Source organism: Pipistrellus kuhlii, unplaced genomic scaffold (genome assembly GCF_014108245.1).
Source record: "Pipistrellus kuhlii isolate mPipKuh1 unplaced genomic scaffold, mPipKuh1.p scaffold_m20_p_14, whole genome shotgun sequence".
Taxonomy (NCBI): Eukaryota; Metazoa; Chordata; class Mammalia; order Chiroptera; family Vespertilionidae; genus Pipistrellus; species Pipistrellus kuhlii.
In genome coordinates, this window is record NW_023425449.1 from 30,195,615 (window position 1) to 30,221,254 (window position 25,640).

The 25,640-nt window shown below is 39.7% G+C and overlaps 2 protein-coding genes across 4 annotated transcripts in view; one reads left to right on the top strand and one right to left on the bottom strand.

Annotated features, from left to right (window-relative positions):
- Positions 1-38: 38 nt before the first annotated feature.
- On the bottom strand, positions 39-2,808 carry LOC118718341 (translation initiation factor IF-2-like). Its single transcript, XM_045581595.1, has 4 exons — positions 2,790-2,808; positions 2,179-2,455; positions 1,514-2,137; positions 39-410 (listed from the first exon to the last, which is right to left on the bottom strand). The coding sequence occupies exons 1-4, from the start codon at positions 2,806-2,808 to the stop codon at positions 338-340; spliced, it is 993 nt and encodes a 330-aa protein (XP_045437551.1). The 3' UTR covers positions 39-337.
- MTFR1 (mitochondrial fission regulator 1) overlaps positions 1,775-25,640 on the top strand; it is a 48,366-nt gene continuing 24,500 nt past the window's right edge. The window contains exons 1-3 of one of the 3 annotated variants that reach the window (XM_036437077.2): positions 1,775-1,880; positions 16,870-17,011; positions 24,540-24,638. In XM_036437077.2, the coding sequence (XP_036292970.1) occupies positions 16,946-17,011; positions 24,540-24,638 (165 nt within the window). In that variant the 5' untranslated portion in view covers positions 1,775-1,880; positions 16,870-16,945. Of the gene's footprint in view, positions 1,881-16,869; positions 17,012-23,780; positions 23,861-24,539; positions 24,639-25,640 lie in introns of those variants that run through there. The other 2 variants (XM_036437079.2, XM_036437078.2) reach the window with 2 other exon arrangements.

Genomic DNA, 25,640 nt, shown 5'->3' on the forward strand with positions numbered 1-25,640 from the left:
GGGCATGTGCCCCAATCGGGAACCAAATCAACAACCAGCTGAGCCACCCCAGGCAGGGCTGGGCTTACGTATTTTCAAACAAGCTTCAAAGTATACTTAAGAACCATTGATCTTGTGTCAGAGACAGAAATCATATTAGCTGTCCATCGTTTTCTAATTACTAAAAAAGGTAGCAGCTTGCCACAACAATCATTTATTATCTCAGATCTTCTGTGTATGAGGAATCCATGTGCAGTTCAGCTGGATATCTCTGGCTCAGGGCCTTCCTCTGAAGGCACAAGTGGGAGAGGCTCTTTCTCCAGATTCACTCACATGGCTGTTCGCAGAATTCAGTTTCTCACAGGCTACTGGACATGGGAGCTTGTGAATACCAGAAAGAAGTGACCATGGGTGACCTCTTTAGATGCCGCCTATCACAGAAATATAAACCAAGAATGAAAACACAAATTGGTAGTCTATTTCCCTGCTCTGTGTATTGACAGGCTAGATTCAGCAAGCACACCCCATGCCTAGACCTCCCACTCACCCCTCTCTGATGTGTTCCGTGAGCCCCTGGGCAGGGTTTGCTTCCAGGCTCCCTCTCTCCATACCTTCATTATAACATTTCCTCTCTCCGTACCTTCATTACAACATTCCCTCTCTCTGTACCTTCATTACAACATTCCCTCTCTCCGTACCTTCATTACAACATTCCCTCTCTCCATACCTTCATTACAACATTCCCTCTCTCCGTACCTTCATTACAACATTCCCTCTCTCCATACCTTCATTATAACATTCCCTCTCTCCATACCTTCATTACAACATTTGGTTATATACGTTACATTTACATTTCTATCTCCCTGTTAGCCTGTAGGTTCACTGAGGGTGTGGTTCCCGGCTTAAAACAAACAAAAAAAAAATCTTTGTACTGTCACAGTGGGCCCCCCAAAAGCCCTTGTTGAGTAAATGAAGTAGTGTTTTGCTGAAAGAGGAAAGCCCTTGCCAGGGCAAGACTCAGGCGCCAGTATCAGAATGAGAGCGCGGGTGCCAGCCCAGTGACCTCTGGTATCAGTTACAATGGGAGGGTAAGTGACACAGCCTATCAGCAACAGTCTTTGGAAAGGCTGTACATAAATACTGATAGGTTTCTCCTTCCAACGCCCCTACATAGGAATGTTTTATCAGACCTTCACACACTCCTTGCTGTATTTTCATGACCAAATTATTTGAAATCCAGCGTGCCTTAGAATATTATTTTTAAAAAAGCACTATTAAAAAAAAGCAGGTGTCCCAATGAATCATAGTAAACAGAATGCTGGAACTGAAGCTGGTAAACTAAAATCCTCATCTATCAGGCACTCTGTAAGGACCCTACATTCTCTTTTCTCACACAACGCAGACATGAGGTCCACTGAAGCAACAGATCTCCCGCGTGCAAACCCAGTCTACAGCTGGTGTGGGATGAAGGTCTCAACATATGTTAGGCTAACAAGGGCTTACATCTCCCAGCTCCTTTCAAGGTATTACCCACTTCAGGCTGCATTCAGAACATGGGTCGTCCCGCACCCCTAGAGAGGCCCGAGGTTTCCACACAAAGTGCTTCCCGGGGCGGAGCAGTGAGGCCACAAAGCGAGGTCCCAGGAAAAGCGCCCGCACCCAGCGGAGCCCCGCGCGTGCGTACAATGGCTGCGAGGGGGCGGCCGCCGGCGCGTGGGGCGGCACCCTAAGCCTTCCGCTCTGAGCCCGGGGCCCGCCTCCGGGCCGGAGGAGGCCGCTGATTGGCCAGTCTGGCCGCGGCTCGGGGCGGAGATCGGGTGATTGGCAGCCACGTCCTGGGACCGCCAAGCTGGAAGCCGGAGTCGCAGAGGAAGACGCCGCCTCGCTGCCTCGCGGCCGGGGTGAGTGAGCCTGGGACTTGGCGGGGGGACGGTTCGCGTCGGGGCGACGGCCTCGCGGCGCCGGGAAGCCCTGGTAACCGTCGGGGCAGCGGCGGAAGGAGCGGGGCTCGGGCTTGTGGGGAGGCTGGCGGGCGGGCGGGCGGGCTTCGGGGACGGGCTGGACGGCTGCGCGGCGGCCGAAGGGAAGCGGAGAGGCAGCGGGCCGTCGGGGCGGCTGGAGGCCCGGAGGGGTGGGAGGTTCGGCGGAGCGGAGGGAACTCGGAGGAAATGCGCTGGAGGCTGGGACTCACCCGCGTACCTGCCCCCTCCCCCGCCTTCGGAGCCCGTCGTTCGCTCGCTCACCGCCAGGCGGCGGTCCCCTCGGGTGTCGCGCCCTTTCCCGGGACCGGACCGGACGGGGCGGGCGGCGGCGGCGGCAGCCTCAGCGCCCAGCGGGCGCCGGGATTCCGGGAGGTGGAGCGCCCGCTGGTCCCTGCGAGGCGGCGGCGGCCTCACCTGGCGGGGGTGGTGGTTCGACTCGTCGCCTCGCACAACTTCCCTGTGAGCCTTCCTGGGACCCGGATTGACATTAAGACCTTTGGACATATAAAATTAAGCTCTAAGCTCATATAAGCTCTAAGCTTAGAGCACTAGCTAAGTATACAATTTTACCTGTATGTTCCCAAAAATTCTAGTTTAGCACTTCTCAGTTGGGATTCGGGAATCTGTAGTTTAACAGCTCCACCAGGTGATTCTCATGAGAGAAGTTTGGGAAACACTGTCTTAGGGGAATCTTCACAGGATGCCGAGGCTGAGAGGCCGGTGTAGGGAACTAGGGCGCACCCGTCGCCCACCTCCATCAGTTACCGGAGTCGGTGGCCGGACTTAGCCCTCCTCCCCGGGTTAGTTGGGAGCATGTCCCAGACATACCGTTTAATCTCTTGGACATCTTTGACATTTAAAATTTTTTTTTTTTTCCTGCGGGCTTTGCGGTGGTCAGTGTAAAACAAGGCACACGTGCAGGTGCAGACAGCGCTGATTTAGTTTGCTGCAAGAATGTGGTCGAGTTCCCCCCACCTGGCAGTCTTTTAACTAGGTATCTATCCTCTGCTAAGATTTTCAAAATCACTGAGAACAAAAGTACCCAGTAATCCAGTCTTGACAGTCGCATTAATTGGTTTTGGACGATGAGGATAGTACTAATAATTTGCATTGAAGGAGCTCTTGATATGCACGAAGCACTCTGAAATTGTTTCCATTTACTTTTTAACAGCAGGCACGTGAAGTAGATGCTTCATTTTACAGAGGAGGGGGAAAGGCTTAGGTTAAGCGGTTTGCTTAAGGTCATTCTGATAGAAGGGGGTGGGGTACACCTGGGATTTAGGATGCTAAACCTGGTCACCACAACGGCCTTGCTCTTTTAACCATAATTGAATGTCTTAAGAATTGCGGAGTGATGTGACTGTGGGAAATTATTTTCATTGAGTTACAAGTCCATGATGGGGGTAGGGGTAGGGGTAGGGGGACCCCGCCCTGGAAATTTATGTGTGTACAGTATCAGTATAGGCATTTTGGTTTCTTTGAAACTGTAAAATGTTAATACAATTGAATTTAAAGTTACGAGCAACATGTATAGGTGTAGTTCAATAAGTACAAGTGTCTGTCCCCACTCCCCATAGTATATGCCAGTTAAAGGGGCATGGAAACGGATTAGAAATATGTACATCGGGGAATAATCTCTACCTTCTTTTGGCACTTAGCATATATTGGCTATTTATTCTGAATACTTTCATCTGTATCCCTCATCTTTCCAATCTTCTACTAAGATTCTTCATCCAAACAATGTTAGAGAACTCAGTAATTAGATTCAGTTGGTCTTATTCAGAGGGCTGTGGAATTGAGTTTGACCTGGTGCATATAAAAGAAATTGTGGGTAACTGGTGAACTTAATGGACATAAGCAAAGGAATGGAGGGAAAAAACAGTCTGAAAAAAAGAAAAGACAGCATGGTACAGTGCAGGAATTTCTGAAATACTGGTAAACTTTATTTTCCATAGGTTTTTTTTTTCTTGTGCAGTCTTGGTGATGAGTATTATTACTGTATTACTGCTCTTTGAAATGCTAACTACTGCTTTGCTATTTAAGTATTCTTTTATGTGTTTATTGTGTGCTATTGATACAAATTACACAAGTTAGGTAAGCAACAAAAATGGCACTATAATACCATTATTTAACCCTTTGCACTCCGCTGTCCCCTCTCAGGGGACATCGGAATTCTAGCATATCACTCGGATGTCCCCTCTCAGGGGACATTGCAGTTTATTAGTGATTACGCACGTGTCCGCTGCAAAGTAGCATCGAGTAGCTGGTAGCCAATGTCCAGAATGGTTCAGAGTGCAAAGGGTTAAGGATAAAACAATAATCATGCTCTAGTCACTAGGCTTGTGTATGCTCTAGACTAGGGTTTGGCAAACTGACCTGAAGGCCTAAACTGACCGGAGGCCTGTTTTTGTATGAACTGAGGTGAGAGTGGATTTTACATTTTAAGGGGTTGGAGAAAAAAAAATTTTTTTAAATATATTTTATTGATTTTTCACAGAGAAGAAGGGAGAGAGATAGCTAGAAACGTCGATGAGAGAGAAACATAGACCAGCTGTTTTATTACAATTTACATTGACACACATCAGAGAAGGAAAGTCCTGGCATTTTCTGAGCATTTCACAGAAAGCAAATGTAACCATCCAGGTAACCGAGTCATCCACATCTTTCCAAACACAATGCAAAACTTTTATATATGATAACTCAGAAAAGCAAAGTTTTCTTATTCTTACCTACAATACAAAACTTCCGTGGTTTTGTGAAGTGGGCTGAGAAGGGAAGTGTTTCTCTCCTATGTTCCCAATCCTGGCCCCAAGTCCCACACTCCCCTCCCCTCTGACTTTCTAGATGACTCTCTATGATACTGCAGGTGATAGTGTGTTCAGGGGCCACAAGGGCTTACTTATAAGGCCAACTACTATACTTCACTATAGTTGAAAAGAAAGGAAAGACTAAGAAAATTAACTGCTGGAAAATGCACAATGCAAGGAGGAAAATATCTGGCTGTATTAAAAATGAGATGCTTTTTTCACATAACTCATTTAAAAGGTTACAATTACCATAAACATTTAACTCCATTAAAGATCACTGGCAAAAGCTTGCTCTTACATCAGCAAAAGGGCTCTGCATTTACCCAGGCTCAGGAGAAAGCAACATATGATATGAAAAGTCACTAATCCAGGTGAAGGAGGCATCAGACTATTTGGAGTCCCATAAGTGTTTTTTAGATCTGTTTTGTACAAGACACTATGGAACCCTGACAAATCTCCATCTTTCTGGTCATGTGACAGTTGGACGTTTTAATTCCTTCATCGCCCAAACACACAAGAGCATACCTAAAATGGCATTTTGGATAGATTCACTATACATTACATTATATAACTTGGGGACAGCAAAAGAAAACACCTGAGCATGACACTACTACTTCATATAGAAAAGCACTGGAGGAGAAAACTTTGTTTAAAAACATTTAAACTCAGGTGAATGTAAATACATTTTGGTTAACCTGTGCTATCACATATACAAATCTTAACAGATATTCAGTCTACTAGGTAGTACGTCATTCGGATTTTCACTTCTGACTGCAGTAGTAGAAAGAATATACACTGCTGCATACACTCACATGTATGTATATGTATATTTATGTATATAGATATACACACACACACACACACACACACAGATATATGTAAAACTCAGGCCATGAAAAAAATTTAAAATACACATACTTAAAACCTGTATCTCTAAAAATAAATACATTAGCCTCTAATCGGCTAATTCTCAGTTCCTTCACAAACCAATCAAAACGTGGTTTCTCAACAATGGCAGGTGGCCAATTAGCTGCTCTTTAAATCCATTATCTACCACTAAACGTTTTAAAATTCAGACATACAACAGAAATGACATTCCCAGAAGGAAATGTACATAGAATCCTGACTTTGCAAAGACATGTCCTGGCTTCCTTGATGTTTAATTCCTCCAGGTGCCTGCTCTGTGCCCCTGCATTACGTGGCAGTGGGAAAGGAACCGTGTGGCAGCATGCTACCTGCTCCACTCACACTACTTCCTGACCATGGTGTCAGCTGGCATTTCTTTTGCTTTCTGTTCGAGGGAACTCACACAGCACTGCTTGTGTTTGATACCACTCCTATAATCACAGTGAGTTTTGTGTGTGAACATAATTTACAATGTGCTGATACCACTGAGGTAAAGCAGTCGCCCTGGCATTTTAAAAAATGTCTCCCAGGGAGACGTAGGGTAAAGGGTCTGGTGGTGTAGACCTAGGTTCTATGAAGAAACTCAAAACCACGGCCAGAATTGAGATCTGGCACTGCAGCTCAGACAACAGAAGCAGATGCAGACAGGTCCTCTGCTCTTCCTTAGAGAGGAGGCAGTTCACAAAACGGAGGGTCCCTTTTTCCTTTTACATATCCACAAATAACTCTTAAAATGATAAGGCCAGACCACAGTGTTTAATATATGCATTACTTAACAACCTTGTCATTTGTTTTTGAACACAAGAATGTCAGATATGGAGAAAATCCATGATAAAGGATAGGAAAAATGTTTAATGCTACTGCCTAAATTTTTTAAAGGGAAAATTTACCATAGCTGAAATGTAATTTCTAAAAAACACAGTGTTCTAGGTGCCCGGCTAGCTCAGTCGGTAGAGCATGAGACTCTTAAAAAATACAGTGTTTTAGGCGCTCACAGTTCCAGATTGCTAACTTTATAAATTAAAGGTAGAAGTTATCCAACATAAACAAGGCCTCTTTTTCATTGATTCAATCTTGTTCAAACCTTTGGATATTTCAATTTTCAGATTCCACAAGGTAAGGCTGGGTTTATCAAATATAAATAAAATGTTTATGTCCATGATGTATTTATTGCAGCACTAAGAAAACAAATGAGTCAAATATTTACAACCTGGCTACAATGTTTGAATGCCTTTTTCTTCTTCTTGTCTGATCACTATGGCAAGCACTTCCAGTATTGTGTCGAACAGGACTGGTGAAAAAGGGCATCCCTGTCTTGTTCCTGTTTTTAGCAGAAATGGTTTTAGTTTTTGCCCTTTGAGTATGATGTTGGCTGTTGGTTTGTCATATAAGATTTTTATTATGTTAGGCATGCTCCCTCTATTCCCACTTTGCTGAGAGTTTTTATCAGAAGGGGTGTTGGATTTTGTCAAATGCTCTTTCTGCATCAATTGATATGATTATGTGATTTTTGTCTCTCAGTTATGTGTTGTATCACGTTTTTTGATTTGCCAATGTTATACCACCCTTTCATCACCAAAATAAATCCCACTTGACCGTGGTGTATGATCTTTTTAATATATTTCTGGATCTGATTTGCTAATATTTTGTTGAGAATTTTAGCATGTATATTCATCAGGGATATTAGACTGTATTTCTCTTTGTAGTGTCTTTATCTGGTTTTGTGGTTAGGGTAATGCTGGCTTCAGAGAAAGAGTTTGGAAGTGTTCTATCCTCTTCAATTTTTTGGAATAGTCTGAGGAGAAGAGGTTTTAGATTTTTTTTGAATGTTTGGTAAAACTACCGTGAAGCTGTCTTGGCTAGGGCTTTTGTTTGCTGGAAGTTTTTTTTTTTTAAATATGTTTTATTGATTTTTTACAGAGAGGAAGGGAGAGAGAGAGAGATAGCTAGAAACATCGATGAGAAACATCGACCAGCTGCCTCGTGCACACCCCCTACTGGGTGTGCAAGCAATGTACATGCCCTTGACCGAAATCGAACCTGGGACCTTTCAGTCCGCAGACCGACGCTCTACCACTGAGCCAAACCGGCTTTGGCTGTTGGAAGTTTTTTGATTACTGCTTCGATTTCTTCCATAGTTATTGGCCTATTCAGATTATTTTATTCTTCCTGATTGGGTTTTTGGAAGATTATATTTTTCTAGGAATATGTCCATGTTGTCTAGGTTGTCCAGTTTGTTGGAATAGAGTTGTTAATAGTATTTTTTTTTTTTTTTTTTACAATCCTTTGTATTTCTGTGGGGCCAGTTGTTATTCACCTCTTTCATTTCTGGTTTTGTTTATTTGGGTCCTCTCTCTCTGCTTCTTTCTGGTCCTCTTTCTCTAGCCTAGCCAGAGGTTCATCAATCTTGTTTATCCTTTCAAAGAACCAGCTCTTGGTTTTATTGATCTTTTGTATTATTTTGTTTGTTTTTGTTTTTTGTTTTTTTGGTCCCTATGAAGGGCAGCACTTTTAAGTCAGTGAAAGATATTATTGACTTCCAAGTTGTGTGTACTTGTTTCTATTGATGTTCAGGTTCACTTAAGGTATTTGAATAGTCTTTTCAAAAGATTATTTTAAAATTGATTCCAGAGTACTAAATTAATTGGCATGGGAATGCTTAAATAAAAACACTTTAAGACAAATATACTATTAAAAAAAAAAAAGACGAATATACTGATGCCATTTACTGTAAGATTGTATTTCAGAGATACTTACATGAAATGGTAGACCTTTAATTCAAGAGGAAATATAGCTTCCTCTAACCTCTTTTATGTCACGAAGAGAAAGCTGACCTCTAAAAATGTTACAGAAAACATTCTTCAGTTTCATATTTAAAACAAATTAACTTGAAATATTTTTCATCAAATTTTAATTAGCTTGTCTTGTTAGACTTATTTAAACAGATTTTTGTTGAGAGATGTAGCATAGGTCATGACATTCATTTTTTGTACTGGAAAAAAAAAAAAAGGACACATTATATGTGAGATTCTATGCTAGGTGGCAAGAGACTACACCAGTGTACTTAATTATTGCCAGTAAATTTTACCCATAGGTTTGATATTGTTTTGTAATAGCGTAAAGCTTTCTGACTTAAAGTCTCAACTAGACTAATTTTGTAAAGTGTAGCAGTGGCCATTAGATTTAAACTTCAAGTTTAATCTCCAGAAAGTAGCTTAGGTTATTTACATAGGTTTGATAATTTTTCATTATGCCAAGTAAAGGCTTTTTTTTTTTTTTTTTTAAGTCCTCGGGAATTTTAATGACCAAGTGTAAAGGAAGGGTGCGGAGAACCCATGCTATTATAGTTAGCTTTGGGAATCACATGGTCACTTAGATGGGGGATCTCTTTGACAGTGGGAGTCTGGTCACATCCTTCTCTAGCAGATACACACTTGAGTTCAGGGAGACATCTCTCCACACCTGGGTCATCTTCACAGATCCTGGCTGGAGCTGATGGGGGAAAGTGTAACAGTGGCGGCCTTTGACCATTACCTGGTACTTATTTTGCAGCACTAAGAAATGCAGATCAGCCAAAACTGGTTTGGCTCAGTGGATAGAGCGTCGGCCTGTGGACTGAAGGGTCCTGGGTTTGATTCCTGTCAAGGGCATGTACCTTGGTTGCAGGCACATCCTGATCGATGTTTCTCTCACATCGATGTTTCTGACTCTATCCCTCTCCCTTCCTCCCTATAAAATATCAATAAAATAAAAAGAAATGCAGATCAAATAGTCGTCCAGCCCAGTCAGTGTGGCTCAGTGGTTGAGCACTGACCTATGAGTCAGGCAGGATGTTATAGTTCCATTCCCAGTCCAGGCATATTCCCGGTTGTGGACTCAATCCCCAGTATGGTCCATGCAGGAGGCAGCCTATCAATCATTCTCTCTCTTCTTCCTTCCTCACTGAAATCAATAAAAATATATATTTTAAAAAATGGTTGGCCATCCACAAAGGGCATATTGGAGTATTTCACCTCTGATTTCTAGTTTCCAACCTGAAGGCTATTCACCACCACATAGCTGCCAAAGTATACTGGGAAATGAAAGACACTGTCTGAGTTATCTTCAGTTCCAGTGTGGAAATCCATCTGCAGTTCTGGGTTTTTGCTGAAAAACAGGGGAGGTTCCTCTTTGATTGTCATTAAAGAACAGGACAAGTTTTTGTGTTTTCTTTGTATGGACAAGGACAAGTAAAGGACAATTTTTTTGTACGGGACCTTTACCTCTGCCATTGCTGTGTCTTCTGCTGGGCAGCTCTTTCAAATTGTGTTTAGTTGTATGTGATCTTTACATTGGCAGATTATCAGTTAGGACATTTAAAAAACAATCAGGTAACACTAATCTGTTCCCATATCCTAAAAGGAAAGGCATTTTTATTTTTTTTTTTAATGTTTTTTATTGATTTATTACAGAGAGGAAGGGAGAGGAATAGAGAGTTAGAAACATCGATCAGCTGCCTCCTGCACACTCCGACTGGGGACGTGCCTGCAACCAACGTACATGCCCTTGACCAGAATCAAACCTGGGACCTTTCAGTCTGCAGGCCGACGCTATGTCCACTGAGCCAGACTGGTTTCGGCAGGAAAGGCATTTTTTATCAAAAAAGTTGGAAGAACATATTCTCAAATTAAACAGTAACTTTAAATTGAGTAAGTTTTTGTTTTTTACTTCATGGACCTTTTTTTTCTTTTTTTTTCTTTTTTGTTTGATATCAAACTGTATACTGACATTTGTGATGCACTGATAGAAATGTACCTAATCTCTTACTATTCTGAGAAGAGGAAACTTAATTCTAATAGTTTAGCCAACTGAATAATTAAGAATGTCCTACTAATCTTGGACTCTCCTCTATAACGGTCATATTCCTTTCTCATTGTGAAGATAATTAGATGACAATTTCTTTTCTTTTTTAAAATATATTTTATCGACTTTGTACAGAGAGGAAGGGAGAGAGAGAGAGAGTTAGAAACATCAATGAGAGAGAATCATCGATCAGCTGCCTCTTGCACACCCCCAACTGGGGATATGCCCTCAACCACGGTACATGCCCTTGACCGGAATCGAACCCGGGACCCTTCAGTCCCCAAGCCTACGCTCTATCCATTGAGCCAAACCGGTCTTGGCTAGATGACAATTTCCTTGAATAATTCCTAAATATCTCCTAAAAATAAGCTCCAATGTAGTATATAGATTTTAAAGGTTTTGGCACTTTGATTTTATTGATTTTAGAGAAAGAGAAAGAGGGAGGGAGAGAAACATCGATCTGTTGCCTCCCCATACATAGCTTGACCAGGGATGGAACCTGTGACCCTTTGGTGTATGGGTCAATTGAGCCACACCAGCCAGGGCAAATTTTTGGCATTTTAAATTTAAGGACAGTTGTTATTATTGCTAACAGAGTTATTGTGGAACTATACTGATTTAAATAATTGTTACCTCAAAAACTTGTTGGTTTAGATCTAAGTAGTATTGCAACTTAACCCCTTATCCTTATCTATAATAATAAAAGTGTAATATGCTAATTAGACTGGATAGCCGAATGGCATTCTGGGTGTCCTTCCAGGTGATCTTCTGGATGAAGCCGGGACTGTGAGAGTCCAGGCAGCCACTGTGGCTGCGAGGGCTGAGGCAAGCTGTCGCGACAGTGAGGGCCAAGCCCCTTGCATGAATTTTGTGCATCAGGTCTCTAGTTTTCTTATACTAGTACTGCTTTGTATTTCTGTGGTGCCAGTTGTTACTTTTCTTTCATTTCTGATTTTGACTCCTCTCTGTTGTCTTGTATGAGTTAATCTTGTTTATCTTTTTAAAGAGTCATCTCTTGGTTGCATTGATCATGTGTGTGTGTTTCTTTTAGATTCTATTTTGTTTATTTCTGTTCTGATTTTTATCATTTCCTTCTGCTCACTGCGCTTTTTTGTTATTTTTCTAGTCCTTTTAAAGTGTATGATTGGATTGTTTATTTGAGATTTTATTTTGTTTCTTCAGGTAGGCCTGTAATGTTATGAATTTCCTTCTTAGGATTGCCTTCACTGAGTCCCAGATTTTGGGTTGTGTTTTTATTTTCATTTGTGTCACGTTATCTTAAAAGTCTTTTAAAATTTTTATTGTTATTTTTTGTAATCCTCGCCCAAGGATATTTTTCCATTAATTTTTAGAGAGAGTGGGAGGGACAGTGGTGAGGGGGGAGAAGAGAGACACACAGATGGACAGGTTTGAAAAAGACACATCAATTGATTGCCTTCTGCATGTGCTCTCACTAGGCTGGGGATTGAAACCTGCAACCAAGGCACATGCCCTTGACCAGGAATTGAACCCGTGACTCTTTGGTGAGTGGGCTGATGCTCTAACTACTGAGCTACCAGCAGGGCTCAAGGTATCTTTTGATTTCTTCCTTGATCTTGTTGTTACCCCATTCATTGTGTAGTGATGTTTTATTTAGCCTCCATATGGCCTTAATAACACACTAGATTAGGGGTGTCGAACTCAATCAGAGAAGGGGCCAAAATCTAAAATCTAGCCTAAATCGCGGGCCGAATGGTTTACTGAACAGTCATAAACTGTCATTGTGATGGAAACGCAGCGGAGTGCAGTGATGACAGCGCGGTGTGGGCCACATTGCAAGGCCTGGTGGGACGGATTTGGCCCGCGGGCCTTGTGTTTGACACATGTGCACTAGATCATTATGTGTTTGTGTCTTTTTCAGCTTTTTCCTTGTAGTTGATTTCTAGTTTCATGCCATGGTAGTTGAAGATGCTTGATACGATTTCAGTCTTCTTAAATTTGAGACATGTTTCGTGTCCTAACCATGTAGTCTAAGCTAAAATATGTTTCATGTGAAGTTGAAAAAAATGTATGTTCTGCTGCTTTGAGGTAAAATGGTCTGAAAATAATGTTAAAGTCATCTGATCGAATGTGCCATTTAAGACCACATTTTCCTTGTTGATTTTCTCTCTGGAAAATCTTTCCATTGATGTTGATGGCTCTTAAAATCCCTTACAATGACTGTATTACTATTGATCTCTCCCTTTATGTCAGTAAACATTTCTTTATATATTTAGGTGCTCCTATATTGGGTGCATAAATGTTTACAAGGGTTATATCCTTTTATTGGGTTACTCTTTTTGTCATTTTACTAGAGGCCTGGTACATGAAATTCCTGCATGGGTAGGATCCCTAGGCCTGGCTAGTGATAAGGGCCAATCTGTGAGCCGATTGGGGCTCCTGTGTGTACCCACCTTGACTGGGCACCACCCTCCCACTGATCGCTCTGCCGATTGCCCCACAGTGGTCAGCACATGTCTAACTGCCAGTCTGTTGAACTCCTGCCAGCAGGGGGGTATTTGGGGGTGACCTGGTGGGCAGTGGGGGCAGTGAGTAGTGACCAGGCCGAGGTAGGGGTGGGAGGAGAAGAGGGTGGGGAGTTAAAGGTGATTAGGCAGGCGGGGTGGGATGGGGTGGGGCAGTTGGGGGCAATCAGAACATTAGATAGTTTGGAGTGATCAGGCTGGGGGCGGGGGGCAGTTAGGGGCAATCGGGCAGACAGGCAGGTGAGCAGTTAGGAGCCAGCGGTCTGGATTGTGAGAGGGATGTCCAACTGTCGGTTTAGGCCCGATCCCTAAACCGGCAATCGGACATCCCCAAGGGGTCCCCGATTGGAGAAGGTACAGGCTGGGCTGTGGGGACTCACCCCCCCATGCTCAAATTTTGTGCACCGGGCCTCTAGTTTTTTTAAATAAATGTCTTTTTATTTGTTATTGATTTTAGAGAGAAAGGGAGAGGGAGAGAGAAAAATCAGTGATGAAAGTGAATTATCAATTGGCTGCCTCCTGCATGCCCCCTACTGGGGATAGAACCATGGCCTTCCAGTTCATGGGTTGATGCTCAACCAGTGAGCGACACCAGCCAGGCTATTACTCATAATTTTAAAAAAAAGTTTTTTTTTATTGATTTTTTTTTACAGAAAGGGAGAGTTAGAAACATTGATGAGAGAGAAACATCTATCAGCTGCCTCCCACACACCCCCCACTGGGGATGTGCCCACAACCAAGGTATGTGCCCTTGACTGGAATCGAACCTGGGACCCTTCAGTCCACAGGCTGACACTATCCACTGAGCCAAACTGGTTTCAGCTATTATTTATAATTTTGATAGTTTTTTTTTTCTTATTCTTAAGACCGTTTAACATTTTGTAAAAATATATTTTATTGATATTTTTATGGAGAGGGAGGAAAGGGACAGAGAGCTAGAAACATCGATGAGAGAGAAACCTCGATTAGCTACCCCCTGCACACTTCCCTCTGGGGATGTGCCCAAAACCAAGATACATGCCCTTGACCAGAATTGAACTTGGGGCTCTTCAGTCTGCAGGCCAACACTCTATCCACTGAGCTAAACCAGTCAGGGCTCCCTTTAAAATTTTAGGTAATACTGGTTTGGTGATGAAGAACTCCTTTACATTTATAGTAATAATGGATAGTTATGTAGTTATTGCCATTTTTTTTAACTGTTTTCTGGTTGTTTTGTTATTCTTCTGTTTCTTCTTTTGCTCTCTTGCACATTGATGACTTTCTATAATGCTTTGTTTGGATTCCTTTCTCTTTATTTTTTGCATATATGGTATAGGCTTCTGTTTTGTTGTTACTGTGAAGTTCAGATAATACCAAGCTATGTTTTGGCAGTCTATTTTAAATTGATGGTTGCTTAAGTTTGAACGCATTCTTAAAGCACTACGTTTATTTACTACTCTCTCATTTGTTTTTTGTCCTCATGTTTTACATGTTTTTTGTGTAGGTGTCTGTATCCCTTAATTTATTATTGTATTTATGCATGATTATAAAACTATTGCCTTTTAATCTTCTTACTAGTTTTATGATTGGTTGATCTACTTTTACTAAGTGTTTGCCTTTATCAGTGATATTTTTTCCCCCCCTGATATTTTCTTTATTTTAAAGTTTTGACCTTTTTTTTTTTTTCCTTAAAGGAGTTGCTTTAACATGCTGGTTTAGTAGTAATAAACTCCTTTAACCTTTTGTCTGTGAAATGATCCTTCTTGGCTGGTGTGGCTCAGTAGTTGAGTGTTGACCTATGAATCAGGAAGTCACAGTTCAATTTCAAGTCAGGGCACATGCCCGGTTTGTGGGCTTAATCCCTAGAGGGGGCATGCAGGAGGTAGCAGATCAATGATTCTTGATGTTTCTATCTCTCTCTTCCTCCCCCACTTCCTCTCTGAAGTCAATAAAAGTAAATTTTAAAAAATTCTGAGTGATAATCTTGCTGAGTAGAGTATTATTGGGCATAGATACTTTCCTTTCATCACTTTGAATATATCTTGCCATTCACTTCTAGTCTGCAAAGTTTCTGTTGGTAAATCTGATATTCTTATGGGGGTCTCCCTTGTTTGTAGCTAGTTGCATTTCTCATGCTATTTTTAATATTCTCTCTTTAACTTTTGGCATTTTAATTATGATGTTGGTATGGATCTTTTTGGGTTCATCTTGTTTGGGACTGTTTCCTAGACTTGGGTCAAAATTTTTTTTGCCAGATTAGGCAAGTTTTCCATCTTTTTTTTCTTTCTTGAAATAGTGTTGTTGTTTTTCCCCCCTCTACTATCCCTCTTCTGCTTCTGTGACTCCCCCATGAAGCTAATGTTGGTGCATTTGATGTTCCAGATGGTCCTTCTTATTTATTTTTCTAACAAATCTTTATTGTTCAGATTATTACAATTGTTCCTCTCCCCCACCCCATAGCTCCCCTCCACCCAGTTTCCATCCCACACTCTGCCCTTAACCCCCACTGTCCTCATCCATAGGTGTATGTTTTTTGTCCAGTCTTCCCAATCCACACCCCTTTCCCCCGAGAATTGTCAGTTCACTCCCTTTCTATGCCACTAATTATATTCACCAGTTTATTCTATTCATCAGATTTTTTATTCACTTGATTTTTAGATTCAGTTGTTGATAGATATGTATTTGTTGTTTATACTTTTTGTCTTTACCTTTTTCTTCTCTTCTTAAAGAATACCTTTTAGCATTTTATATAATAGTGGTTTGGCGATGATGAACTCCTTTACCTTTTCCTTATCTGTGAAGCTCTTTATCTGCCCTTCAATTCTGAATGATAGCTTTGCTGGGTAGAGTAATCTTGGTTGTAGGTTCTTGCTATTCATCATTTTGAATATTTCTTGCCACTTCCGTCTGGCCTGCATAGTTTCTGTTGAGAAATCAGCTGACAATCAGATGGGTGCTCCCTTGTAGGTAACTGTTTTTCTCTTGCTGCTTTTAATATTCTCAGTCTTTTGCTCTTGGCATTTTAATTATGATGTGTTTTGGTGTAGTCCTCTTTGGATTCCTTTTGTTTGGGGTTCTCTGTGCTTCCTGGATTTGTAAGTCTATTTCTTTCACTAGGTGGGGTAATTTTTACGTCACAATTTCTTCAAATAGGTTTTCAGTATCTTGCTCTCATTCTTGAAGTTGTCCCAGAGACTTCTTACACTATCTTCATATTTTTGGATTCAAGAGCCAGTGAGACAAAAGGTGGGATCTGGTAGATTGTGTTCTGTCAGGAGTGGCAGTAGCAGTGGTGTCTTCTCAGGACCAATTTTGTTGCAGTTTTGGATGTCTTTCCTGGTTTTGTACCATGTTAAGTTCTGGTAAGATTGTTATTTACTAGATATATTTTCATAAATATATTTCCTACTTAAATTAGCCATAAGTAAGTTTTTGTTGCTTTTAAGAACTCTGATTGGGGAAAAAAATACCTTAAAAAATCTGTACCGTTAGTTTACTCAAAGTTGATTATAAGCAGTATTGGTTTTCTCTTAAGTAAATTTAGACACAGTTTAAAATGTTTTACACTTGCCCTAACTAGTTTGGCTCAGTGATAGAGCGTCGGCCTGTGGACTGAAGGGTCCCAGGTTCGATTCTGGTCAGGGGCATTTACCTTGGTTGTAGGCGCATCCCTGGTCGAGGTTATTTCGGGGGGGGGGGGAGGCGGTATAGATGTTTCTCTCTCATTGATGTTTCCAATTATCTCTCTGTAAAAAATGAATAAAATATATTTTAAAACATATTTTAGACTAGACTTACTTTGTGAGACATGTTGCAGACAGTAAAGATTCTTAATAATTTCATCTTAATATTTGCATTTTAAAATTCTAGTGTTTTTTATGGACCATGAGCTGCTATGTACGCCTGAAGTACTTGAAATGCAAATTGGAGACACTTTGCCATCTAAATGCTTGGCTGGATTAAGCGCCTAATTAGGATGGTTTTTCAACAGGTTGGAGTAAACATGCAATCGGTGAGTGCTCAAAATTCATTTTTAAAATAGATAAGATTTTTTTCCTGAGAAAGTGAAATTAATCTATATATGAACAACAATTCAGTATTTTTATGAACTATTTTATTTGCTTACTGTTTAAATGATAGAAGAAAATCTTTACCTAGCATCCTAAGTGAGGGAGTAACTTTCTGGGTTACATTGAAAATTTACTAATATTAATTTGATTATTAAAAGCAACTTATTTGTTATTAGGGAAGAAAAGAGTTAAGTATATGTAGGAGTCATTGAATGAAATATGTTTGACTAACACAGCTCAGTGTTGTGAAATTATTAATATTTAATGCTATCTGATGTGGTTTATCATGTAACTATTTAAAGTGAAAGGTAATTTATGTTTCCTATAATATGATAACTATAAACATGAAGAAAAAAACTAGCATAATATGGTTATTCTCTGCTAAAGATGGGCTCCACTTTTTCAAGGTAAATCTCAGAACTTCATGCTTTTTCATTGTATTTATATCAAAATACTCTGTTTCTTCAGGTGTTCAAGGTAAGCTAGAGAATTCTGTTCTACTGCTATTTGTTTTTTTTGTTTCTTAATATAGTTAATATTTTATTTAAAAATCATGAGACTTAAAAAATATATATTTTCTGCTAAAACCAGTTTGGCTCAGTGGGATAGAGCGTTGACCTGAGGACTGAAGGGTCCCAGGTTCGATTCCGGTCAAGGGCATGTACCTTGGTTGCGGGCACATCCCCAGTAGAAGGTGTGCAGGAGGCAGCTGATCGATGATTTCTCTCATTGATGTTTCTAACTCTCTATCCCTCTCCCTTCCTCTCTGTAAAAAATCAATAAAATATATATATTTTAAAATAAATATATTTTCAACATTATAATAGTGTATCTCTAAATACCCATTCAAAATATTCCCAGATTTAGCACAAATTGGTCACTTGTTCTTGTCTCTGTACATTTTTTTTAAACCAGGTCTCTTCAGAAAAAATGATATTTAATGCTTAAATTTGAAAAATGTTCTTAATGTTTTAGGATGACCAGAGTTGTTATTTTTTAAAAAAATCATTTGACCTATAAAATAAAAACTGAGCCCGGCTGGTGTGGTTCAGTGGTTGAGCTTTGACCTATGAACCAGGAAGTCACAGTTTGATTCCCAATCAGGGCACATTCCTGGATTTTGGACTTGATCCTCAGTGGAGGGCTTGCTGGAGGCATTCAATCAATGATTCTCTCTCATCCTTGGTGTTTCTCTCTCCCTCTTTTCTATATGAAGTCAATAAAAATATATTAAAAATAATAAAAATTATAATTCAGAGATTATCATGCATTGTTAGGCAACATATGATGTAATTAATAGTCCCTTTCATGAGGACCCTTAATAGAAATGAAATTGCCTGTATGTTTGTAACACTAAATCTGATGATTTTCATGTAGGTCATTAAAAAGTTATCTGACTAATAAGTGTAATATGAACTCAATTCTGATTCTAAAAATACTTATTTTAGTTATCTTGTATAATAGAAAGGGAAGAAGACTTAATATTTACTAAAGACTTATTATATATAAACTAGAGGGCTGGTGCACAAAATTTGTGCATTGGGCGGGGGGGGGGGGGGTGTCCCTCAGCCCAGTCTGCACTCTTTCCAATCTGGGACACATCGAGGGATGTCTTACTGCCCTTTTAGGCTTGATTCTGGTAGGATCGGGTCTAAACAGGCAGTTGGACATCCTCTCACAATCCACAACTGGCTCCCAACTGCTCACCTGCCTGCCTGCTTGATTGCCCCTAACCGCTTCTGTCTGCCAGCCTCATCATCCCCTTACTACTCCCCTGCCAGCCTCATCATCCCCTTACTACTCCCCTGCCAGCCTGATTGATACCTAACTGCTCCTCTGCCAGCCTGTTTGCCTCTTAACTGCCATCTCCTGCAGGCCTGGTCACCCTTAACTGCCCTCCCTGGTAGGCCTAGTCCTCCTCCAACTGCTCTCCCCTGCAGGCCTGGTCTCTTACCCCTCCTCCCCCAGCTACCCTTCCCTGCAGGCCCAGTCACCCCCACTTCCCTCCTCTGTCGGCCTGGTCACCTTAACTATCCTCTCCTGCAGGTTTGATTGCCCCCAACTGCCCTCCCTTGCAGACCTGGTCCCTTCCAACTACCCTCCCCTGCTAGCCTGATCAGCCACAACTGCCCTCCCCTGCTAGCCATCTTGTAGTGGCAATATTGTGTCCACATGGGGGCAGCCATCTTGTGTCAATTTGCATGTCACTCTTTTATTAGATAGGATAGAGGCCTGGTGCATGAGTGGGGGCCAGCTGGTTTTCCCTGAAGGGTGTCCCAGATCAGGGTGGGGGTTCCCTGGGTGAGGGGCCTGTGGTGGTTTGCAGGCCAGCCACGCCCCTCAGCCACCCAAGCGGAGGCCCTGGTATCTGGGATTTATTTACCTTCGATAATTGCAACTTTGTAGCCTTGAGCGGAGCTAAGCCTCCTGCTTGCTCCTGGCTCCAGCCATTTTTGTTGGGATTTATTTATCTTCTCTAATTGAAACTCTGTAGCCTTGAGTGGAGGCCTAGGCCAGCCAGGGTGTGTGGAAAGCTTGGCTTCCTCCATTGCCGGGAAAACCCAAGCCTCCTGCTTGCTCTGTGGATGCAGCCATCTTGGTTGGGTTAATTTGCATATTTGTTTCTGGTTGGCTGATGGGCATAGCTTGTGGGTATAGTGGAATGATGGCTAATCTACATATTACTCTTTTATTAATAGGATATCTTAAGTCATTTAATACTTATAGACTTGTGAAGTGATGTTGTCCCCGTTTTATAGATGATGAAATGGAAGCATAGAGGGAACAATAATTTGGCCAGCAATTATACCAGCAATAAGTGATAAAAGAGTCTACATTTTTATTGAATTTATGGGGGGGGGGTGACATTGGATTATAAAATTATTTAGGTTTATTTTTCTAATAGAGTGTACTTTGAAAGCCAGGCCTATATGCTGCGAAGACTTCTTCACTACCTTCCGTTTGCCTCAAAATTTTTTGAGTAAAATAATATATTCACATCTTTCCAAACTTTCTTCTATTTGAAAAGATGTGAATATATCTTCTTGTTATATTTATGTCCTTAAGCAAAATTATTTTTAAAATAAAGACCTAAATAATATGGAGTTAATGTGATTCTGATTATCTCAGTATTTTATGTTGAAAAGAGTTATAGCAAATATCTAATTTGTATTAGAAATACGTATATTTCCAGTAATACTTAAAAATTGTACCCTTGGCTGAAACCTGTTTGGCTCAATGGATAGAGCGTCGGCTTGGGGACTGAAGGGACCCAGGTTCGATTCCTGCCAAGGGCATGTACCTTGGTTTCCGGCATATCCCCAGTAGGGGGCGTGCAAGAGGCAGCTGATCGATGACTTTCTGTCATCGATGTTTCTAACTCTCTATCACTCTCCCTTCCTCTCTGTAGAAAATCAATAAAATATATTTTTTAAAAATTGTACCCTTGTTTTCTTTTGTTCTTTGGAAGAAGAATGTGGCTAGGAGTTCAGAGTGAAGAAGAAAACTAAAGGAAATGTTACCTTCCATTTGAGAATTTTGAAATTGTTAGAAGAGTTGCATCTTTATCTCTACCCCCCTTTCCTCAGCACACACTTTTAATTTTCTCTTGGCTTCCTTGGAATTAAGAATTTTTACTTGTTTGGTCCTAGACTCCCTGAAAATGTTATAATGGCATTGACATTCTTCCCAGTAAAATGTTGTATATGAACACTATTTTGCATGTAATTTCAGGGATATGTGAGTCCCAGAAGTGAGAACCCTTTGTATTAATGTGATATATAAATGGTATATATTGAACACCGCCGGTGTGGCTCAGTGGTTGTACATAGACCTGGGAACCAGGAGGTCACAGTTCGATTCCTGGTCAGGGCACATGCCTAGGTTTGGGCTCAATCCCAATTAGAGTGCATGCAAGAGGCAACCAATCAATGATTCTCTCTCACCATTGATGTTTCTTTCTATCTCTGTCTCTCCCCTTTTCCTTCCTCTCTGAAATCAATTAAAAAAATTTTTTTTTAAATGGTATGTATTGAGAAAAATATTTTTGTTTAGAATTAAATTTATACTTTTTCCTGCTAAATGGTGTCGTCTCAAATAATAGTGGAGATTAAACCAGTTTATAACAAATGAATTACCACATAAAACTCGAATGCAGTCATTATGATGAGACACATGACAGCTTCAGATTCTAGCTTCACACTTCAACACATCTACAGTAGCATTTCACAATGTTAAAACACCAAATTGCTTTCCTGTGTCATTCTTCTCCTTGCTGTCATCACTTTCAACACTGTTGCTAAATGTTATGGACTGCCATTACTAGACATGCAAACACACACAGAGAAATTCATTATTAGATTACTTATCAGTAGTTCTTATAAATTATTAATTAATTGCTTCTTAATGGGATTCAATTCTTATTAATGACATTGATTTGTCTAGTAATAACAGTTTTATTATAGTTTTCTCCCTGCGCTTTCTCTTACATTTGAAAAAAATAGTAATGACAGTTTATCTTTAGAGAAAGTCTTCCTTCTCCAAACAATATACTGACAATACAGTTCAGCCACCGTTAGGGTAGGAGATGCACTCCTATACAGCCTCCCAGGAACAGATGGTGACTTTTCAATACCATCTGTTATTTTTTCATAGCCATTTACAAAATTTCTCCCCCTCCATGAAAGCGGAAAAGGAAAAAGGAAAGCCTAGTTTTAGAATTCCTGGAAGTTAACTGCTCACTTTTTCCCTATAATCCAAGAAAGGTTATGGCTCTGCTCCTTTTTAAATATTCCATTCATTAGCTTACATAGTCACTTCATATTTCTTGGTGCTAACTGCTTTGCAATTCACAAGTAACAGGAGCACAACATTTTGTTAAGTCTACTTTGTATACTTGAAAAAATAATCACATAAAGCAATCTATTCTTTTACTTCCTTTAACTTTGTACTAGTATAAACCTAAATAGTTTACTTATTCCTTATAAACAAAAACTCAGCCTTTGTTCACCTTTTCTTGTAGAAGCCACTGGTATTTTTTTCCTTCTGATGTTAAGCAGATGGGAAGATAATAGCAGTTGAAGCATGCCATAACAAGGAATGCTAAAAGCTGACAGAAATATCAGTTCCTGACGGTGACAAATCCTTTCTAAATTTTTCCTTGTTAGCTTTTGTCCTCTTCATCTCCAGTTAAGATCTTTGCTTACTGGAAGGACAAGAGATTTGCTTTAGACTCTGTAGTTGTCATATTGTGATGCGTAGTGTTCTACTACTCCTATCATAGAATTTTGATTTGTGACTAAATAAAAGACTTGAGTAGAGAAATGTCTGAAAGGTATATATATACTATTACCCTATGGATTTATTTTTAAAAGATCAAGACCTATGAACAAATATAAGGTAAAGAGTTTGCTTAAATACTGTTTTAGAATTACTTGCCCGTTTTTATTTTTTATTTTATTTTTTATTATTTTTAAAAATATATTTTATGGATTTTTTTACAGAGAGGAAGGGAGAGGGATAGAGAGTTAGAAACATTGATGAGAGAGAATCATCCATCAGCTGCCTCCTGCACACCTCCTACTGGGGATGTGCCTGCAACCAAGGTACATGCCCTTGACCGGAATCGAACCTGGGACCTTTCAGTCTACAGGCCGTCGCTCTAGCCACTGAGCCAAACCAGTTAGGGCAGTTTTTATTTTTTCTTGACCTTGCAAAACTGCAGTGCTTCTCATTGTCCTTTAGTGAGAGATTTTTTTCTTCTCTTAGTCTTTGTGTGTTATTGGTAGTAGTCCTGTGATAATCCCCTATATGAATATTGGTAGGCATAATTTGAGTTCCTAAACTGCAGGTAATTTTTTTTCTAAGTATCAGGGTAACTTTGCCTCATATTCTTTGTTTAATATTCATATTTCAATATTGATGTCTTATTTTTCTATTGACCAATTTTTCAATCTGTACCATCTTTTAAATTTATATTTCCAAAGCAAGAGTTTTCATTGGTTACAGTAGCTAATTGTAGGTTACAGGACCTCTCCCAGGTGAAACTTGGAACATCATGAGGAGAATCACATAACAGCTGAGGCAGATGCCAGAAATATTATATACTGAATATTACCCCTTGATCCTCACTTTAACTCACACTGTTATCCTAAATTGGACTTGGTTGATAAAATCTAAGATTTCTTCTATGCCCATTTTGGTTTGTGCATACTTTTAGAATGCTGTAAAGGTCTATTTTGGGTTATGTATTGGAGGCACCAACGTTTGCAATAACATTTATTGCTTGGTCATACTGTTTATATTAGAGTAATTTCATTCTTTAAATTAGAATATCCATGGAGTGACTTTAAAAAGAGATCGGTGTCCATTGCTTAAAATGCATTTCAGTTGATTTGGTACTCTTTATTTAATTTTAGGATATAATTAACCCTTTGCACTCCGCTGTCCCCTCTCAGGGGACATCGGAATTCTAGCATATCACTCGGATGTCCCCTCTCATTTTATTAGTGATTACGGGGAATTGAGTTAATTCAACGCACGTTTCTGCCGTTAGCGTCGAGTAGCTGGTAGCCAATGTCCAGAATGGTTCGGAGTGCAAAGGGTTAAATATTAAAGTTTAATGAATAAAATATAATCATATCAATCTCATTCTTTTCTTTTTAAATTGCTTTTAATAGCATACTACCTCTCTTCATCTCCTCTTCTGTCTAGGCTTTCAAGTGTAGCACTCAAAACAGATGGATAGTTTTTTTCTTTAAGGAAAGATCATTTACATGGGGAGAAGTTTCAAGGTACAATTTGTAATGATTTAACATTTTACGTGTTTGTTTTTTTTGTTTGCTTTTTTGCTTTGGAGGTTTGTGTTTACTTTAAGGATAGCACAACATCCTTTGAGTATTATGATTTCGTCTTGGAAAATTTTGCTCATTTAGGGTTACCGCTAGCCCATTTAGTACCTTTTTGTAAATTAGAAAAAGGGGCCTTTCCCTTGGGAACAAGACTTCACAAGAAAATGTATTGCAACTGGATTTTGGCCCCTGCTCACCCTTGGCCAAGTGTTTTTGTGTAACAAACAAAATGCATTACCTTGCATGGTACAAATTCAGATTCTGAACTTTGTACTGATTTGGATTTGTTTTGAAAAGTCATTATAGATAAAGTAGCTCATAGTTTAAAAAAAATGTATGTGTATGTAAAATTAGGAAACTAAAAGTATAGCAGAAGATGTAAAATAGTGTTCCCTTTGCAGAACACTATGAAAATGTCGTTTTTACTTCAAATGAAGTATTATTTTACAAATTTTTTTCAAATTGAGAAGTATTAGTTTATTTCCCATAACATTTAGACATTCTGATTCTATAATTAATGCATCAGCATGTTAAGCAACTAATTGTTTAGGGCTTTGTGTTACCAATATTATAAGTCATATAATTAAATATTTGTGTTTTTTTCTTTTTTCTGTTTATTCAGGTACTTTGGTCTGGGAAGCCATATGGTTCATCTCGAAGTATTGTACGGAAAATTGGTACTAATTTATCTCTGATCCAGTGTCCCAGAGTTCAGTTTCAGGTACTATATATTTTACAATTTTTGTATTGGTGTTTGTATTAGGAAAAATAGCTTTGCTAGTATTTGTTAAACTTTTCCCCCAATCAATGCTACTATCAATAAAATAAAATAATTTTTATCAATCATAGTAAAGTCTTTCTAATCTTAGTTCCTCTGAGAAGTGATTATTCATGATATTTAAGACATTTACCCGTCTTAAGAATACATATGTGAGGATTTAGAAACACATACAAAGTCAAGCATTGTTACTTCCCAGGTGACCTCGAAGGTAGGCTTTATATTTCTTTAGGAGATACAAGTTCCACCATTATTTTCTTTAGTTATTACACCTTCCTCTTTGGATAGCCACTCTATTTCTCTTGTTTATTTTTAGATATCTGTGCATGCTTTCCCCATCATTTGTTTAAAGCTTCGCATTACTTTTTGGGGAAAATTGCCTTGGCAACAACTGTGTTAAGACAGGTAATTGTGGTTCTCTGAATGAGGTAATAGTCTAACACTGAATTAGGAATACTTTTGAATCAGGTCTTAGTCTCTTTTGGCACCAAATCAGGGGCAGCTCCACTCTTTGCTTGCAGGTAAATTGCTATTTTCTTGATTTGGGCTTTTGTTCCTTATTGCTGGTATAGTGTTAGACATGCTTTATTCTTGTTTTTTATTAATTTTGCACAAGAGTTATACACAAAACCTTTTAGTTTAATATTTAAGAATATAGAGTTCAGCAGATATCTATACCAATTTAAAATAATAGAGTGGCATATAAAGTGCAGAAGATAAATTTAACTCATCATTCAAAAGTTTAAAAGTGTCCCTATGAGCTTATATGATATTATGTCATATACATAAATCATTCTTCCTGGTAGGTAGTAGTAAAACACACACACACACACACACACACACAAACCTGTTCCTAAGTAAGTGGTAGCAATTAGTGTTTAGTTTGTCTAACAGGTTGCTCATTGTTGTGCTGTAGTACTGCTTGCAAATTGACTGGTAAAACCT

What these genes read in the sequence shown, in the direction of transcription:
- LOC118718341 (XM_045581595.1), bottom strand. An exon ending in GAAGGCGGGGGAGGGGGCAG is followed by an intron (nt 2,138 to 2,178) that starts GTACGCGGGTGA and finishes ATTTCCTCCGAG; the next exon opens with TTCCCTCCGCTCCGCCGAAC. An exon ending in TGTTCTGAATGCAGCCTGAA is followed by an intron (nt 411 to 1,513) that starts GTGGGTAATACC and finishes TTTCTGTGATAG; the next exon opens with GCGGCATCTAAAGAGGTCAC.